The following is a 20,539-nucleotide window of genomic DNA, read 5'->3' as shown; positions in this document are numbered from 1 at the left end:
TGACGGTGACAGTGGTTTACACTGCCAGCCTGATGCAATGGATGACAAATAGGAGCATGATTAAATTTTACAGTTTTTTCTGCCTCTGCTGAGGGTAGTCCAGCCTCCCACAGGTCTGTAGACTGTAAGATTACAGATAAACCATTCCCACAGTGTGCCTATAAATGCCTCATTCAGCCTGGGATCAGCCAGATTTTTCCCTACAGATTTTTCTCCCATCTCTTGCAAACAGATGAGGCCAAATCCTGGAACTAAAAGCACGGAGGGTCACTCTCCTGTGCTGTGTGTATGTACTGAGAATGAGGAGGAAACTGCTGAGATAAGAAGCAGCTGGTAGATGGTATGAAAGAGGAAAAGCAACAGGTATGTGGAGTAGGAGTTGTACAGAGTAATAGGAGCTGCAAGTATGGGAGTTCAGTTTTAGATGCACCACTTAAAAGGGTGAAAATGGGGAAGACAGAATAGAGTGGGAGTGATTTTCCCAGAAGGCCATGTAATTGTTCAGGACAGATGATGCTGTAAGAATCAATCATGAGTAGGTAGGAAGTTTTTTTCTGTAGGATTCTTGTCTCCTTGCTTGCTGAAGCTGGGAGGTATGAGGAAACCATTATATAATTAAAGATGCAACCATAATGATTATGCAAAATAGAACCAAGTTAAAGTTACAAGACCATGGTGATCATTATTGTTATATAATTGAATATTTGACTATGTAAGAAAACTTCAACAATTAAAGGCATTCTAAGGGCCTACTTGAAGAGAAAGAAGTTGGCTACATGCAATTACTAAAATGTCAACAGAATCAAACAAAACCAAGAGGGGAAGAAAACCCCAACAATTAATGGGTATATAAATTTCATTAATTTTAAGTCATCCTAACACCAAACAAAACTTGTAATGGAAACTAGATTTCTACAGACTCAGGTCAATGGAAACTATAAAATATAAACCAGGTGAGTATAACTTTTTATTGTAGGATAAGGATTAGTTATATGTTAAGATTTTCACAGACAAGCAAGTGGCTTAGTTTCAGAGATGGCCAGTCATTTAGGGCTTTGAATCTGAATGTTTGGTTTGCCTAATTTTGATACCTAATAACAGACATTTTAAATTTAAGGTAGTTGTCCTATGCTGGCTCTAGAATCAGTGAAGAAAAATAGCATCTTCAGAGCAAAAGTAATTTCTTCTGCCTTGGATGCCAGTCTTACCATGAGATTACTTGTCCTTGAAAGATGCCTTTTCTTCTCTACTGGTTATAAAAGGAGCTTAAGGTAACTAAGACTTGAATGATCTACTTTCAGGTGATTAAAGACATTAAATAAACTCTTTTGATCTTCATAACTAATGTAAGGCATTTGCATTTGAAAACCGTATCTGTAAGAGCTACTCATAAGGCCATAATCAGAGCAACAAAATGTTGCAAATCATGCTGTGTATACTCCAACTGTGAGCTCTTGAAAAGGCAGGACCAAACAGAGCAGACACAGACAAATGCAATAACTGTGCAGACCACATCTGCAGCAAGCAGAGTCAAACCTCTCTTTTGGAGACCAACATGCCAGGAGGACTCTGTTACCACAGTCTCCCCCTGTCTGTCACAGATGGCATCTGTTTTCTTGGTTGTCTTGTATTTCAGCTTGGGCTTGGATGAGTAATTTTGTCTTCAGGGATTTGGGATATGTCTTGGGATTTGTCTATTAACATGGGTTTGTTTGATTGTAGCATTTCCCCTTCCAGCCTCTGAAGGGCTTGTTTAATTGCACTTTTCAAAATCTTAACCAGCTTTGACTCCAAAATTCTCAGTCTGAATTCAGAGATAGGGATGAGAAAGGTACAAACAGAAACATTTAAAACCTTCTTTTAAAACTCCTTCTTACTCTTCTTCCTTGAGAGATGTTTGGGCTGGTACCCTCTTTCACCTTGTACCTTCTTCATCTTTGTTTTTGATGCCAGAGTCAAGCAGTTTCTGACAAGGTGGCTATGTTATTAACCAGTGCTATGTTGACAGGCAGATAGGAAGAGCCTGTTAGACAAGAGAGGGGATGAGAATGTAGCCAGTCCCTGAAGGTGTCTGTGAGAGGGATTCCTGCTTTCCTCTTTGCTTCTAAGCCATTTTCTTGTGCTCCACTCCAATGAAGAGGGTGACAGGCAAGTGTGCTTGCCCTTCTGGGAGCATCAGCACACGCAGCAGGGGCTGGAGGAAGCTGTGGTGAGAAGGTTCTTGTGGCTGGGACTGGGAGAAGTGACACCATTCTGAACCATGGTCACGTTTCTTCTGAAATACATCTTGGTACTTTCATTTGTGGGCTGGAAACAGTCATGAGCCTCTCTGTTGGGCTCATGATCCCAAATGGTATGAAAAACTAGTAGGTTTCTGTTGGATGGAGAAGGGTTGTGACCTCTACCTTGGGAACTGCCATCAGTTTGGAAATTGGTGTTGTTTACAGTGATTTATAAGGAATCTAGAAAAGATCCCCTGAAGATCTGTTGAAAACAATAGTTTTTCTAGAACACTAAGCAGAAAAGAAAAAATCACAATCAGGCTAAGAGCTTGTGAGACTTCAGTCCACATAGTGCTGAGTGGTAGCTTACTTGACCTTTTGTTATTTCACCTCTCCGTGGATATGGCTGACTACATTTATGATTTCAATATTTTACTTTGTGATTACACATTCCTTCCACCTCATTGATTAAAGTAACTATGTGTCCATGTTGGGCATCTTTTATGCAATGTCATAACAAATAGATACAATTAATTATGACCCTTTAAATTTATGCATCTGGATAGCACTGATTTTTGAAACATGAAACGTAAACACTTTGAAATTATTTTGCTAAATGAGATGATTCTTTATACTTGGGGGAAAAAAAGATCGTGTAATTTTGTTGGATTTTCCTGTCATGAAGAAAATATGCTTCAAGCAGTTGTAGGACAGCAAAATTTGCAGACTCATTATTACTGGGTAGTGGTAGCAAACAGAAGCACATTGTATTTGCTTGCAGATATGCAAATCTGGGTGTTTTTTAGCACCCACTTTTTGTTTCTTAAAAAAAAAATGCTATCAATCTGGGGGACAAAGTAGAGCTAAGGTTTGTAGAAGACAAGCCGGGACACCCCAGCATCCTCAGTCGACTGCTTCCATGTCTGTGTCCCCTGTTTGCTCTGTGGTTTGACCTTGGCCAGACTGCTCTTCTGGGTCATTCACACATTCTTCAGCTTTTGGTGCACTTTTTGTGGGTGCTGGCATACTCCCAAGGGGAGTGGGCATGTTTTGTGTAGGTGTTGGCACATTCTGGGGAGTTGCCAGGATGCTTTCAGTGGCTTTTGGCATATTCCCAGTAGGTACTGGCACACTCTCAGGAGGTTTTGGTGCACTTTCAGTGGGTGTTGGCACCCTTTCTGGGAGTGTGGCCATGCTTTTGGTGGGCTTTGGAATATTCTCAGTGGGTGTTTTTGCATTTTCAGTGGGCGCTGGTGTGCTCCCAGTGAGTGCTGGCAGAGGTTCGGTGGGCGCTTCTGTGCTGGTGCTGGGCTGCTCACAGTGATTCCCAGCCTCTTGCTGTGGGGTGAGAGGAGAGGGGAGCTCTGGCACCAGGACATTACACATTTGAGTGTCACAGGTCACTGGGTTGGTGCTGTTGCTTGGGAGGGAGCTCTCTGCTTTGTGGGATACCTGGAAAGCTTCAGACAGCTCCTTCAGTACGCCCTTGTCAGTAGTGTGCAGCTCAATGCTCGCCTTCTCAGAGGAGGAAGGGCTTGTATTTGCATCATCTTCTACTTCTACTTCTTCTTCTTCTTCTTCTTCTTCTTCTAAGATACCATTTCTGTTCACCTCGTCAGCAAGCTGTGCTTGCTTTATTTTTTTGTACAACTCATTCCTCTCTTCCTGCAGAGCCCGGCAAAGGTTCTCTAGTCTCTGGATTTTTAGCACAAAGCATTCGTATTCCTTGGACCTCACGGCTTTCTGTGGTGAAAAATATCAGACAAAGGTATAGACTGAGTTTAGGCACATGCAATTCATTGGTGGAACTGGCAATAGGGAAACACTTTGAGCCTCACAGGACTCTGCCAGATAGCTTGGTTTTACCCACTGCTCTACAGTAAGTAGGATCTTCTGTACTGAAGTTAAGACAAAAGTCATCCCTGTTACTATAGTGTATTAGTATTCTCCACACTCATTCAGATCAGTTTCACTAAAAATATTTGCAGAAATACTTGTTCATGACCTATAGAGGTCGAAAAGATATAGTGGGTGTTCACCCAGGTGGGCATCCAAAAGCCTACGTGGGCCTGTGGAGTGCGAATTTTGAGGCAAATGAGCTGTATTATGTTTTTTGTTTATTTTGCTTCTAGTTTTTGTGAGACCAGCCTGATCTGGAAAATTTTCTTGCTTCTGTACCCACTGAGGAACCAAGAGATGCAGAAACCCATACCAATAGTAATAGCACAAAGTTACAAAGCTAACCAGAAAGATATGGTCCAAATTCAGTGTAAGCCTGGGATGAAACTTCAAGCGGCCTCTGATCTTATTTGAACGAGTTCCAACAAGATTATGAATTTCCTCTTCTGTGCCCCTGTGACTGCATGTTTAAAACTCTGGTGAGCCACAGTACTTGCTTTGGGCTTCTAGAGTTTGCTTACACAGGAAGTTAATGAAAGGCATGAATTTAAAGTTCATTAGCTAGTGCATGTTAACTCCCTGGGTGGATGCTCTTCTGTAGAAAGAAAGTAGTGTGAAGGGAACTAATGCCGATTTGCTTCTATATGAAAATTAACAATCACACATTTTTTAGAGCACTTAGAATTCACAGCTATATAATTCAATTTCTCATGGACTTAATGAATTTCTCTGCACAAAATAAAAGCTCCAGAGGTTTGAAATTTTGTCTTTTTTTTAACAAAAAGACATGTAGTTATCAAGGTAGATTGAAAAAAGACCCTTAGAGTCAAGAACATGTTTTCAATTTACTTTTGGCTGTTTCAGGTCATCTCATCTCCTAGTTTAAGCATTATGCGGGGGAAAAGGTGCATCCTGAGAAGAAAAAGACCATTCACCTCTTCAATCATGTCCAGTAATGCTCGGTTGCAGTTCTCAAACCTGGATTTCCATGTAGCAGTATCTTTTTCCAACTTCTTCATTTTCTTTGTCATCTATAGAAACAGGAAGAAGAGCTGAATCACAATAGGAATTCCATGCTGCAGATTAAATTAGGGCAGCCCTTTTATTTAGGTATTTGGCTGTACACATAAGGCTACTATCAGCAGCTCTAGTGGCTGCACTAAGTAATAATTTATGTGAAGGGATGGATTTAGTAGCTGCCATTTCAGCCTCCAGTCTGTAGTCCTAAAGTCAAACCAGTTGATTATGTGTGTAAAAGGACAGCCAGCTCGCAGAGTACAAATTGTGAAAAAAAAAAAAGGCAAAAAAAGGTGACATTATTCTCTTTGTTTCTTTACAAAGACTGCAGTGTTGTATTACTTGGAAGTTAAAGAAGGGCTTTGGTCTTCTGAACCAGCATTGTCAAGGAAGTTCCACCTGGATTAGTCACCTCCAGCACACACTGGTAGCCATATAGCAACTTCTTTCCTTTGGCTTTCTGCAAGTTGGACTCTGTGAAGATCATGAGGGCTTGCCTGCATCTCAGCACCAGGATTTTGGGCCCTGGTGGCAGAGCAGAACATTTTTTTATTGGGAAAGTGGGTCTATTTGTTTTTTTGATTCCCGTTCATTACAGCCACTTTGAAGCAGCCACTTGGGCTTAACAGTGGGAAGGTGTTAGTGGGCTTCAGTTCCACCAACACACTCTGGTGGGGAGATGTGAAGCCCCTGTCAACCTTACTGTATCTGTCTGAGTCAGCAGGGAGGCTCTGGACACTTCTGGAGTCATGGGCTGAGAAATGCAGCACCAGATCCCCCCCTTTGGTATCTCTAAGGGGTCTGTACAGAACAACCACATTAGGTTTTAGGTTAAATTTTTGTTCTCTAAAGCAATTTCAATTTTAGCTTGAAGGGAGAGTGAAATGTTCAGTTTGCAGCATTGAAGTCTAAGCTGCTGTCAGTTGTGGCCAAATATACCACAGATCTTACTCTTACTTGGATGTTGATGACATTACTCTCCAAAATGTGCAGAAATGTTCCCATCCCAGATAAAATTATTGCAGTGATAAATATCAGAATCTAAAAGGAGATTCTGAAGCACAAAATTCAGTTGTGAGCTGCTACTCACCTTCTCCATCTCCTGTTTGAATGTGGCAAACACTTCATTGCTTTTAGTCAATGTTTTCTGAAATTCTTCAAACCTTTCAGAGTAAAGAGTGATCTGCATTAAAAGGGGAAAAAAATAATGACAGAAATTTCAGTCTCCAGGATGGTGAATTTCTACTTTTTGTCATAGATAATAAAATAAAAATAGTGTTTGGGCATGGAAATTAGCTTCTGTTTGGAGACCATGAAGCACAAACATCAGTGAACTGAAACTCTTTTTAAGGTTGCAAACTATGATGATTCCTCTATTACAGAAAGATAAACTGACGGAGAATAGAAATACCCAGGCCATTGATTTTTGAAAGACCTGGGAATTATGGCTGCCCTGTTCTCCTGAGTGTTGCAGCTATGGGTTTTCTACACATGGTGCCCAGGAGGAACAGAATTCCCTAGAAGTGGACAATTCTGAAAACATTTCCTTAGGTAATTCTGTGGTGACTTCAAGAGGACAGCATTAAAGCCTACAAAGCTTTCCTGTCCTTGCCTTTCCTCACAAGTCCTGTATAGCTCTTTCCTGTGTACAACTGTGGCTAACATCTACAGGAAGGGAATCCTAGGATGACCTACAGAATGGAAAACAATAATATGATCCCTGGGCCATCTCTTTGGGTAGGGACTAACTTGTGCTGTTCCAACCACTGATGCTGTGCAGGACCAGGCAATGGGATTAACTCACAGTGGGAGCCAGTGTGGTCAGAGCTGTGCCTGAGCTCTAAGCCTTCCTTTGCCATGCAAACCACTAAATTCCAACTTTAATCTGAGGGCATAAACTCTGTCAGGCTTTAGTGGAGGAGCTCAGTACAGTGTTGCTACCCGGCTGCTTACCTGTCTTTTCGATTGCCCAGCAAGCCAGGTAAGGAGCTGGGTGCTACCCAGCCAGCTACCATGCTGGCTATGCTGCTTCTGTCACCCAACAAAGCTGGGGGAGAAGCTTCCCCACATCACACTGCAGACAACTTCCCCTTATACATATTTCCTGTTCACACTCAGTGTCTCAGGCTGTGGGCAGGAGCTGCACCAGGCAGCACCTGATGCCCTTTGCTGGACTGCAGCACCAAAAAGAATCATTTGCTGCTCCCTCCCTGTGTTATCTGGCAGGCAGTGCAGCCCCACCAAGCAAAGCCACCCTTTGCTTCACACTGCCATCATCCCACACTGGGTTCCTTCCAGCTGCATCCCTGCTTGAGCAAGCTGAGAAGGCATCTTGTCAGCTCTGCTTTGTAGCCTGTCTGTGGACTGCAGCTGAGAGCAGGGCCAGCAAAGGCAGAGAAAATAATCCCCTGACAGTCTCAGCTGCCAGCTCAGCTTCACTTCACTTCTTGAAGCAGAGTAGAAGAATGATCTGCTGCATTGTGCCAACAATTAAGATTAGGGGTCCATATTTTGCTATCAGTTTACACTGATAACAACATCAAAGTTGATCTGTAGCTGTATTTTCTCAGTAGGACATGTTTTATATGTGGGTGTTTTTTGGGAAAAAAAAAATTGTTTTAAAAATCTGGGATTTTTTTGTTTGGCTGTTACTTTTGTTTGTAGTTTCTTTTTTCTCCAAAAGTCATGCAGAATGCTATATAGATAAAGATACAGGTTATCTGCTCTTTGGAAAAGACTAGCTACAACACAACCACTTCTTTTTGGTGCCAAAGCACCTCCAGCAGTGTTTAGATGATCAGACATTTCACTTGTCCAGCCTGGCAGCTCTAGTTAGAAAACGTGTGATTGGCATAACGTGTTAGGGGTGAGGTAGGGTGGGCAAAGAGCAGTGGAAGGTTCAAGAGCAGCCTCCAGGATTCAGGCATTTGGCTGCAGGCTGGCTGCCCTCTCCAATCCGTCAGGGAGCTGACTCCATGATTAGCTAGGAGGTTTTATTCTGTGTGGTGCCAGCCAACACATACCCTCTGTGACACTCCCCTTCAGTTACTGAGGAAAAGAAGATTTGGAAAATGCTGCTAATAGTGAGGTGGGTTTAGTATTGATTCTCATAGAATCATAGAATTGTTTGTGTTGAAAGAGACCTTTAAAGGTCACCTAGTCCAACCCTCCTGCAGTGAGCAGGAACATCTTTAACTAGATCAGGTCACTCAGAACCCCATTCAACCTGGCCTTGAATGTTTTCAGGAAGGCTTCTGCCACTTCTCTGGGCAACCTGTGCCAGTGCTTCACCACCCTCAGTGTAAAAAAATTCTTCCTGTTCATTCTTGTTTTTTGTTACAATGCCCCTTAGAAAATGTTGTGGCCATACCTGAAGTGTTCTGTGGATGTGCCTGAGCTTGGTTTAAACAAGAAAGTCAGGGGCTCAGTGGCCATGAGCACAGCACTGCCTGCAGCTCTTCCCCACCAAGCTGGGTGAAGGCATGGGAGGTCAGGCTGTGCAGAGTTCTTTGGTGCCAATACTGGAGCTAGCTGACCATGTGTGTATTACTGGCTTGCATGTATGTATTAATACTAGGCTGTAGCCAAATCTGTGACCAAGGCACAGACAGAAATTTGTTTTAGCAGCCCAAGTGCCACAGCGTAAGTAGGACACTGCTACAAAGTGGGAATAGACATCACAGCTCTAAGGAGAAATACAGGAGCATCACAAAGCCAGGTGCAGGAGTGGGAGCCAGAGATCTTGGATTCTCAGCCCAGAGACATCGTCTTACAAAACCTCACCTCAATTCTCTGTCTCCTCTTTTCTCTCCCAACTTTTGCTTACTGTTCAATTACATTTAAAACCTTTCAGGTTTGAGCAGGGCAAATTCTGATCCCAGCTGGGGCTCATAGCTCCTTCAGTTTAATTAATAAATGAAGGTTTTCATAGCAGCTGGGGACATGCTGTGAGATCTGTCTCTCACTCTCTCTTGGTTAGGGAGACAAAGACCTCATTGATGTTGCCCACTGCCTGCCCAGCTCCCCAGACAGGGTTGGCAGGGGGATCAGTGGCAGCACTGTTGTCAGGTGAGAAGTAGAAAGTGCCAGGCTTTGAGCATCTCAGCATCACTATACTGTAAGGGTGCTACAGTGAGGACACCCCTTTAGCTCTGTTACATTCTTCTTGGTTGCCAGTGCCCAGTGGTTGTACTAGACCACCTACTTTAAATTAAAGACCTTGGCTGACTTTCATCTTCTTGTTTTGTTTCAAGCATGAAGCTAAAAAATGTCTGCCTAAGTGACATGGCTGGGGAGGACGTGCAGCATACCACAGTTTGGGTATATTCCCTGAGATGGTGCCAGACTCCTGTCACCACTTGGAGGGCTGGATTTGGCTGTCTTAGGCATATTGTGATGCCCAGAGACAGGTTGACATAAAGGTGGTGTCCCCTGGTTCCTTCGGCCCCTCATGGAAACCCTAGGTGTTAATTACCATCTCTAAAAAGGGAGTGATATCTCACTCACCTGAGCAGGAAAACCAACCCCACGTTTCATTTCAGCAAGTGAATCACTTAATTTTAATCTACACAAGCCTCCAAGGGGCACATGTATTATCAATGCCTTTGCAGACTTGTTTGACTGGATTTTTCTAAAAAAAAATTTTACTGTTTCAAATGTATGCTTAATATATTCTAGATTTTATCTGTTACTTCAGGTTCATTAAAATGGCTACAGAGGTCTGCCTGCATGCAAAACTCTTTCTGGTTGAACTTAAAAGTTTAATTAAAAACACTCTGAGAAGAAAACTGGGAGTAGGTCTGCAGTCAGGACAGACTCAGCTGGAGGCCTTTGAGGTTTGATTGCAGAACCTGTCAAACTGGTGTCAGCATCACTTTGCCTGATATTCTTCTGTGTGCTATCAACTTATCTTAGCCTTTGAAAAAAGCACATCAAGGACCAAACCTCTATTAACATGTTCACAGGTTATCAGTTTAATTCTAGCTTTTCTTGACTGCTCAACAGGTAGGAAATAGGCCATCCACAAGGGCAGAACTGTAACAACTTACCAGTACGCTTCACTGTGAGCGAGGCTGGGAGAGGCTTCCTGAAGGGTGAGGAGATGGGCATCTGGAGAGAGGCCAAAGGACTCACACCTCCCCCTCTCCAAAGTTCTGCTGGAGGCTGCACCTTCCTCACAGACAGGTCAAAGAAGATAAATCTGCATGACTCTGTAAGTCTAGGAAAATTGACTAATGCTGCCTCTACTTGATGTGAAAGTCCAGCACATCACCCGGTGTTCTCACTTGTATTCGAGGCTGGTTATTGCACTACTCTCAATGTGTAGCATATACTGCCTGATCCTTGGCTTTACTACCTTTCACTCCAGCCTGACTCTTGCAATTGTGTAATTTTGGCAAGTAATATATATAGAATGCTTCAAATTCCAAACAAACACTGAAAACCTAGGTCTCCTTTTCTAAAGCCTTTAGTAGGCAGTATTCCCACTAAAGATAATGGAAACACTGCCTTCACACCCCACTTCAGAAAAGCACATGAGCACATTAGTTCCAGTTTGGTAAATATGTTTTGAGTCATATATGTACTCCAGTGCTTTGCTGAATTAGAAACCTGCCTGAAGGGCAGATAATTAAGCCAAGGAACCCACACTTTTGTGTGGTTGAGCATTGTAAAAAATCATAAATTGTAGCACTATAGGATGGTTTGGGTCAGCAGGGACGCTAAAAACCGTCTAGTTCCAACCCTCCTGCCATGGACAGCCCCACACCAGACCAGGTTGCTCAAAGCCCCATCCAAACTGGTCTTCCTTCCAAGCCCCACTTCCACAGAGGAGGTATCCACAATTTCCCTGGCAACCTGTTCCGTTATCTCACCATCCTCACGCTGAAGAATTTCTTCCTTATATATAATCTAAATCTACCCACTTTTAGATTGAAACTGTTACCTTTCATCCTGCTAAAAGGTTTCTCTTCATCTACATTATAAACCCACTCTGAATATTGAAGGACTTCTTCCCAGATGTCTTCCCAGAGACTCCTCTTGTCGAAGCTGAGCAACCCACATGGAATCATAGGATTGTTTTGGTTGGAAAAGATTATCAGGTCCAACCACTAACCCAGCACCGCCAAGAATACCACTAAATCATGTCCCTAAGCCCCACATCTACAGCTTTTAATACATCTATGGTGACTCAATCACTTCCCTGGGCAGCCTGTTCCAGTTCTTGACAACCCTTTCAGTAAAGAAATTTTTCCTAATATTCATTCTGAACCTCCCCTGGCACAACTTGAGGCCATTTCTTCTTGTTCCATTGCTTGTAACTTGGGAGTAGTGCACCTGCCACCGTGTGATTTGCAGCATGGGCATTACCTTACAGTTGGCTTGAAAATAATCTGCTTGCTTAGTGGTAGTCTATGGGATGTAGAATGAGACTAGAAGGGATAGATAGAAAGGAGTTTGGATACTTTACCTGGAATGTGCCTCATGGGTTAAAAACTGGGAAACAAAGGCACACCATGCAATCACCTCTCCTTAGTCACCTGTGCCTGGAGGACAGTCTCTTGCTCCTTCAACATTTTGGCCTGGAGCTTCCATTCTGCAGCTTGGTTCAGGAGCTGTGTTTTGGTCAACAGAGAGAAAATGGTTAGAACCTTGGTTTGTCAGTTGCACATCCTCATCCTCCAGTTACCTCTGCCAGTGCTACCTTCATAAAGGGTGATCTAACTTTCAGATGAATGTAGCTAGAGAAGTTAGTCAAGACAGAGTATATAGTGATGTCCTGAGATGTGGGATATGGCTTTTGGTTTGAAAAGACATATTTGAACAGGAGTTCAAAATCTGCTTGGAATGAAGTGTGCAGTGCAGTGGACTGTAAGAAGTGTGGTACTGAGCCATATCTTCACCAGACTTATACAGAATGGTTCTGATGCCTTCTGACACTTTCATTTCAGCACAGTTCTGGCCAAATTCCTACTCTCTAGTGAATAACAAACATTTTGCAGTAATGATCAGGACTTACTATGCAGACATGGTCAGTCAGCTGTGCCTCAAAAAATCTGCAAGCTTTCAGAAAGGGAATGCATAGTAAATGTCATACATTTAATGGTGGCTATTATCTTAGGGTGCCATTTAGACAAAGATGCCATCAGCAGAGAATTCCACCTTATGGTGATAAATGCCTCACTTAGGTCAAGGAGACAGCCCAGGAAGAGCTTGGCTGCAGTTTCATTCTTGGCTGCTCCTGGGAAGATCTGATTCCCTATTTCAGGGTATTTTGCAAAATGACATTCTGATGTGCAAGCTGCAGATGGGAGGGCTGGTTGAGGCTGAATGAATTGCAGGGATGAGGTGTACAGAGACTTTTCCAGGCTGCAGTCTTGAATCAGCATTTCCAAAGTGTGCAGTAATAGTCTGTAAATTGGTTTAATCTTAAAGAAGGAAACCTTTACTAAAGTGTTAAAGAAATGTGCTTATCCCCCACCAAACATTTATGAAACGTTTTAATGGTTAGGCCAAATATATTTCAGAAGAAGAATGCTAATGATAGCTTGAGAAATGAGATATAAACAAGTTAGTTTACCACAGGGATTTCTTCTGTGGGATTAAATTGTACTGTTTAAAATAGCACAGTTGGGCACTGAAACTACATTGAGAATAAAAGCACTGTGTAAGTCAATACATCCCACTCTCATGTTAGGAGTGAAAGGTGAACAGAACCACATGCAGAAAATTTATTTTATACCTAGTGAAACTTTTATTTCAGCCATTTTTGTTGGAAATAACACATGTAAACTACTTGAATACCACCTGGCAAAAGAGCTGAGCATGTACCTCAGAAATGCTGACTGAATGCCATAATGAACTCCTACCCTGAGTTGGACTTCTTGCCCATATATATATATATATATATGTATATATATTAGCTCTAGAAAAATATTCCTCCCATCAATGTGGTCTTTTGATCTGGACCCACTGAATTTTTACCATCTACAGTTTCCTAGACAAGAAAGTTTTATTGCTCAAGTATGTATTGTATGAAGAAATTCCATGTTCTATTTGTTTTGTACCTGCCTCTTAATATTTACTTTGAGAATTTAATTTGATACTTGGTTCAGTGGAGATAACTCAAATTCTTGACTTTATTTTTTGTTGACTAAAATTTCAAAAAGGTGATGCTGTAGCCAGTAAAAAGACATGGTATGAGTAGGCATGGGTTAAACAAAACTCAGTTCATGCATTTCTTTTCTAGGGAGACGGTATGTTTTACACACATAAAGATATTTTTTTCTTAAGTTTGGATAAAATCTCAATTTGCAAGTTTTACATTTCATTGATGGCCACATGTTTGGGTTTGCTTGGTGGGTTGTTTTTTTTAGGAATTATATGGTGTCTGGTTTGAATAATTTAATGAAAAGTGCTTCGAAAACCTTCAGTTTTCTGTCCAGCCTTTGCTTCCAAGAACTGGGATTTTATCTGCATTACTTAAATATCCACTAGGGTTACCCTGTTACCCAGTCTGCCTGGAATAATGAAAAGGTCCCACCTTCCACACCATATCTTCTCACACAGCACAAGAGCTGGACAGTGAAGGCAAAGAAAAGTTGCTTCTTTTGCCTGTTAATAAAATTCTTCTCTCTCATTGACCCACATAGCTTCTGCAGTCAGTAAAAATCCAAGAGTTAATAAATTATTCTGTAATGGAAGCAAGCCACAGAGAGGCTTGCTGAAATTAGCATGTACTCTTATGCAGCCTTAGGTCTTCTGCAAACTCTAAGATAGGAGAAAATGAACCAGAAGAACTGATACATTTATTAACAGGCTATGAAGTGGTAACAAGGAGGCTGAAGTATAAAGAAATTAATAAATATTGCATGTGGTGTTTACAAAGCAGCACTTCAGTGAAGTGTGATGCTACACTATATTATTAGATCTATGATAGATGCTGCAGGGCCAGGCAGTCACACCATGTTCAGGACTAAAAGAACCCATTCCCAAGAACATACATTCCCATTTAATGACAGGGATCTAGGGACTGGAATAGTGAAAATTAAGCTTCCCTTTTTGCTGCCAGACTCTGTAAATTCCAGTCATGTAGAAATCAGATCAATGCCTTCCAGTAATATACTTGAAAGCCAGGGAGGCTTTAAACTGCAATTAATTGCACATCAAAGTTTGCATTACAAGTGCTAAAAATGTATGGTATTGGGAGAAAGTCCAAGTAGCACTGACCAGTTATGGGATGATAGTAAAATTGCATCCTTAGGTCAAGCTGACCCTTTGGGCAGGCCATACAGTATGAACCATTGTTCCTTACACAGGGCACTGTATTATTTTGTTGCACATGTAGAGTGAATTGTGCAAGAAATGAGACAATCTGCCTATTGAGTTGTGATGTACAGAGGCTGCAAGAGGAGACATCTCTCCTTGTCTGAGGTAAAGAAGTTTTATACAGGGGAAAACATTCCTAAATGGAAGAACTACCTAGGAAGACATCAAAGTGAGCCTTGAAGGACTAATCAAAGAGATAAAAGAATACAAAAATTTTCATTTAAAGACATTTGGCATGTAAGTCCTGCAGCAAAAGTCATGCACGGGGGTGTAAAAATGGTATAGAAGGAATTGTTACTTAGTTCTGAGAGCTGCTTCCTCAAATGATGGGATCTTGAAATGCAGTAAGGCTCTGACTTTGCACATTAATGTGCTGGAGAGAGAGACAGCTAGATGAGAGGACTCCATCAAAACAACCTTGATTTCATACATACATATGTGTACTTTACTCCCACAGTCACCAGCACAATAGCTGGGTGGGTAGTACTAAGAGCTCAGCAATAGGATGGAGGTGGGAGACAAGTGTAGGCCAGCTCCCTGGGTGCTGGGCTACCACCTGTGATGAATCATGACATGCTAATTGTGCCTTGGCTCATTGCATGGCTTTTGGCCAGTCACTTAAATTCTTCAGCTAAACCTACCCTGCTCTAAGGTGATGTTAGCCATACACCACCAGTTTACCTGCAAGGCAGAGTTTTTAAGCATTAGTTTGGGCAGTGTGGAGAATATTCTTCGTACACAGTGCATATCATTATACACCCACTGTCTGAAGGCTTTTTAGCTTGTTTCTGAACCTCTTATTTCATAGGTGCTAGTCATACACACAGCAAACCCACGAAGAAAATCTCCTCTTCCCAAATGCAGATGGTGATGAATTCCATTGCTTTAAACGAAATTAAAATATCCAAACTTTGCCTGTTAGTTCTGGATAATATACTGATAGAAGGTTTGTCAAGAAACAGGGCCAGTCATTAGCAACAAGTAGCCCTAAAACTCATATTCTGTGAGGCACAGCAAGAAAGGTCATTGATACAAAGTTTTATATGTCAGTTTTCTACAGAGCCAATTCCCCATCTTGTACATCTTCTATTTTTTTTCTAGTATCTGAAATCTGGTACTCAGTAGCAAAACTCATTGTGAGAGCAATAAAGTAAACCTGAATTTTCTTTGTTGCTGTATGGGATTCCTTGGAATGTTTTCTGGAGCTTCAGTCCACCAAGAATAAATGGTCATGAAGGAAACCTTTGGATATGGCTTTACACAGGCCTCACGGTGAAACGGAGTAACTCACCTGAACCACAAATTTTCATGTAGATGTGATGACTCCCTCAGTCTTTAGCTGGGAGTGAATCTGAGTGGGAGTGGATGTCCCAGCCACAAGATCATTGCAAAGAGAATAAATGTTCTTATGGGCAATTTTTGGGAAGAGGCATTCGCTGTGTTTCCCTTGTGCTTTAGCCACAGGGCTCAGAACCCCACATTTTCATTCATGTTTTATGTTACTTTGGACATGCTTCTGCTAATATATCTGTTTCCAGATATGTGGAAGGTATAAATATATTCTCTTTAGAGCTTTCTCATGCTGCTCCTGAGTTAGCTGGAGTACACAAGCTTGGACCTGAAGAACCAATATATTAGTGAAATAGCATGCAGGGCTTATTTTGACCTAAAGTTAGATAAAAGGCAAACGAATTAGAAGGATAGGTACATATTCCTTTTCTTTCTGATGTCGCTCCTCAGCTTCCTTCATCATTTCCTGAGACTGCTCCAGTTTGGCATCCACCAGTTTCTGTTGAAGTTCTCTGTGCTTAAATATTTTATCAAGGTGCTGTAAGAAAACAAATTCTGCTGAATGCTCAGGTTTAATTGTGTATACAGACCTTCATGCTCATGCATGTACAGCTATCTACTGGAACACTCATAAGTCAAAAATATTGCAAAACAGGAGGACTCCCAACCTATTGCAATTACTAAAAAATTACTGTGCTGATAAGAACAAACTGTGCCAGAATTTTCATGGGAAAGGAAACCTGCTTATGCTATCTATTTTGTATTATGGCAAAAAAATTTTTTTTTAAAAGCTCATTAACATCTTTGCCAGTTCTATGGTCTATGTACGAAGTCATCAGTATAATCAAATTTAAATGAAGATCAGATATTTGCTCATCAATAATAAATATGCAAGGGGCTCACTTTTTGGGGGTTCTGAAGCAGCCAGCAGATCTAAGCCAGTGTGTGGATAACTGTGTAAAGATACACTGCACCTGCAGTACTTGGGAGCATGTGCACAACTCATGCCATCCTCTGTGACTACAAGCCTTGTACATCCCCTTGGCTCTGGCTGCATATGGACAACGTGGGCTTGGAGAGTCTGGGTGAAAGTACTTGAGTGGGGATGTGGAGGAGATCAGCCCAGATGATCCAGAGCCTCCTCTGGCCTGTAAAACATCTGGCTCCATGGTGGCCTTGAAGAGGTAAATGTTGCTGATAACATTTGCTCTTCCTTTGTCTAGATAAATTTCACAGGAGCAAATATTCAGAGCACATCCCTCTGTTTTTACATTTTCTTTTCATAGAAATCACAAGGCAGGAATTCACATTTCCTTCATTCAGCATCAGACTTCATACATGATGCAAAAGAACTGGAACTGCATGTATTGAATTGGGCATTCCAGATTGTAAGGACAGATCACTTATGTTTTATTCAGTATGATAATGATTGCACTGGTTGCACTGAGTATTTAGAAAAAAATAAAAAGACCCATTGTGCTATTTGTTAGTGTTTGTCATAAAATTCGCAAAAAAGGTAGTTTGGCCTTTTACTGTAGAGGGTTTTTTTCCTGTCAAAATTTTCTGACTAACTCTAATGTTTACAAAAAGAATAATTTCCCATCTGTCTTTTATCTGCTAGATCTTATGGTGAGCGTTATGCATGCAAAGAAGAATCTATTACAATGCAAAGGGCCTCCATTGTCTGTTTTCTTAATTCTCTGCTTTTGGGGAAAGGTCAAAGCATTTACATGAGAGCCCTTCTCAGCAACCTGTGTCTGGAGGAAACAGAACTCCGTTTGGCATCATGAGCAGAGCTGCTTGCCCAAAAGCTGGGAGCAGGGAAATGATTGCTCGGTGGGGACTCAGAGAGAGAAGCAGGAAAAGGGTGATTGCCAGGGATTTGAGGGAGCTGTGAAGGGGTTGGGGGCCTTGCTCAGCCCCTCTCCCCACAGCACAGGGCTGTGAGGGGTGCCACAGGCAGGGTGCTGGCCCACACAGCTCCGCACTTGCAGAATTTGCCGGGTGGGTCTGGTGGGCTTCCTGCAGGCATAGTCCCACTCAGTCAGCAAAGTGTTGTGAGGGCTGCCCTCGTTACCTCCAGGAGACACCCAAATGATATCCAGTGGGGAGGAAAAGCTGGCAATGCTTTCTGCTTTCCCCTGGGCAGCCAGGGGATTGCTCTCACCTCTTCCCGCAGCTCATACTGGTCAATGATGCTTTTCAGCTTCTCTGCCAGCTCCGTGTTCTCCTGGCAGAGCTTCATGTTCCTTTCACTTTGCTGCTCGATCTGAGCCTGGATTTCGCTCAATGTGCTCTGGAAATGATTAGTTATTTCTTTCCTCTTCTCATCTTCCTCCCGTGCTCGCTGAATGGTTTCCTCCTGTCATTAAATGGGAGAGAACCCAGACATGTCAGTAAGAGGCGTAACAGGCGGCTCCACAAAGATGCAGTTTCAGAGCAGCATCAGGCTCCCCTTTGAAGGATTATACATGTTTGCATTCCTCTTCGGAGATTTTCTCACTTTCATCTGCTCCAGCATTAGGCATGATTCTAAATTTACAGAGCAAATTACACAGTGGCTTCGGAAAAAATTAGAGAACTAAGAATTTGCATTTATAAAGATGGATGTAGAGTAGAGTTTCAGATCAAAGCAAGCCTGGAAAAGGGGACAGGCATGCATGTCTTGATTCATGATACTGCAGCACAGCTTTCGCTTTGGAAGAAGGTGTTTAGTGAAAGTAGTCAAAAGCTCTTCCATCAAAATTCTTTTTGACTGAATTAAAAATTCCCCCTTTAAAATGCCTCCTTCATATCAAATGTGTGGTCTGTGGGATTTTAATTTTTAAGAGAAATCCATCACTTTCTGTAGAATACCACCCTGTTGTTTAGCTTTCCTTCCCTTACTTTCTAACTGACATCAACATTTGCAGTAATTTATTAGAGGGTGGAATCAAGGAAAACTTGTGGGCTGAATCAAAGCAGAGAATCAGAATTTTGCCTGGAGAAAGACTGATGTTTTTTTTTTTTAATTTTTAATTGTATTTTATTTATTTTTTTACCAATTATTGGAATACTGGTTTGGATTTCTTTATATAAACAACAGTGCAGAAAGAATCTGGGTTCATTGTTTTGGATCCAGAAATATGGACTATTTTTGTTCCCTACCAATTTGTTTCCAGGGCTGTCTGCCCTTTTGGGGAAAGTAAACCTAAAGTACACTGGCTAGAACCATACCTGCTGTAGTGACAAATCATGCCAGAACCACATTAGGAACCCACTCCACAGCATGTAAATGCATACTCTAATAAGGTTTCAAATTACTAGCATAGTAATTTACATAAAAATCTCTGATAGCACTGCATATGGATATTTTCTATAAATATACTCGAATAAAGCCTTAGCTGGCTCTAATGAGGTATAATTTGTATTATAAATGTGACATACAAGGTGTTGATTCAGGCCCTACTCTGAAATAAGATGAATACCAAATGACCCAATTTCTACTTAGCATGCACAACACAAGCCTGGTATTGGACAACTGCTGTTCAAGGTATGGGACATTCATCCTTTTGCTGACTGGGGAGTAATAGAGGTTTCAACACATTGTGTGATGGGAGGAAAGTATTGGAGCCATTAGTGCTCATGAAACTCTCATGCACAAAAATCACCCTGAAGCCCTGCTGTGGTCTGCATCTTACACAAGAACACGTATGTGTGCTCACAAACAGTGTGAGCAGAGAAGAATTCTCACTCTTAAAGGGAAGAAAGAATTTCAGATGGAGCTGGACAAATTACCCAGGGAGTCCTGGTTCAGCATCTGGCTTGGAAACTGGACACACACAAAATTTGGAGCAAGATGAAATCAGTGAGAAGGAGTTTTAGTTAGCAGGTCCTCTTCACCAACCTTGCCTGGGCAGGGACAGTCTGGCAAGCCCCAAATCATTGGCATCACCCAAGGTTTATCGTCATCACAAAGCTACAGTCACAACTGTTTCCTTATATCTGTCCTGGTAACCTGAAAGAATGCACTTTTTTTCCAGTAAGTTCCTTAGTCCTTCCTATTTCAAGCTTCCAATATTGTAATATAAGATCTTTAAGTTTTCTCCCTAACTGGAGGCTTAAAGACTGACTTCTGTTTCATGTTACTGCAGCTGAAGTAGCTGCATGGAATCCAGAGCTCCTGGATTGCTTGGCTGTAGGGAGCAGAGAAGAGGTTGTTTGGGGTGGTTGCTTCTCAGCATCATAAGGGTGAATTCATAACATGAAAACCCCACTTGGCCTTGTCAGCTGCTTCACTCTGTGCTTATTCTTTTAATAGTTTTAAATTGAGCGTTCAATTTATGTGAGAAAAAGAACGCATTGTAATTTTTTTTTAAATTTCCAGTTGTGAAGGACTCAAGTCCAGATATAAACTACTGTTCCCTTTCCTCTGCCCTTTCTTAATCTTTGCACTCCATATCTACTCTATGAAAGATAGATTCTCGTGTTCTACTGCCGTAAGGTTATCACATGTTTTGTTGCTAAAAAATGTAAGAATGCATTGAATAAAACCTTGTAAAATCAAGACAAGGATGTTTTGCAATTCAGGCTTTATCACAAGAATGTGAGATAATTTTCAAGTAGAAGGGCAGGATTGTCCCTGGTCTTCATGCCTCTCAGGGACAACTCAAGAAGACTGTTGGTCTGCTGAAGTCACATCAGCCAAGATTATACGAGTGCAGACTCCTCATTTTCCATGAACTATTCTCTTCATTCCGAGGCAGCACAGTCTCAGACTCAGGTCTACAGTTTGGAGCTGAGCC

At 41.8% G+C, this 20,539-nt stretch overlaps 1 protein-coding gene across 1 annotated transcript in view; it reads right to left on the bottom strand.

The window, feature by feature from the left end:
* Positions 1-838: 838 nt before the first annotated feature.
* Positions 839-20,539, bottom strand: part of TXLNB (taxilin beta) — a 34,871-nt gene continuing 15,170 nt past the window's right edge. Inside the window, exons 5-10 of the mRNA XM_071740733.1 lie at positions 17,923-18,117; positions 16,174-16,293; positions 11,678-11,752; positions 6,229-6,321; positions 5,057-5,152; positions 839-3,965 (exon numbers count right to left, since the gene is read on the bottom strand). Of these exons, the coding sequence (XP_071596834.1) occupies positions 3,126-3,965; positions 5,057-5,152; positions 6,229-6,321; positions 11,678-11,752; positions 16,174-16,293; positions 17,923-18,117 (1,419 nt within the window). The 3' untranslated portion in view covers positions 839-3,125. The remainder of the gene's footprint in view (positions 3,966-5,056; positions 5,153-6,228; positions 6,322-11,677; positions 11,753-16,173; positions 16,294-17,922; positions 18,118-20,539) is intronic.

Source organism: Heliangelus exortis, chromosome 3 (genome assembly GCF_036169615.1).
Source record: "Heliangelus exortis chromosome 3, bHelExo1.hap1, whole genome shotgun sequence".
NCBI lineage: Eukaryota > Metazoa > Chordata > Aves > Apodiformes > Trochilidae > Heliangelus > Heliangelus exortis.
Note: the sequence above shows the minus strand (reverse complement) of the source record. Positions and strands in the feature narration are given on the sequence as shown.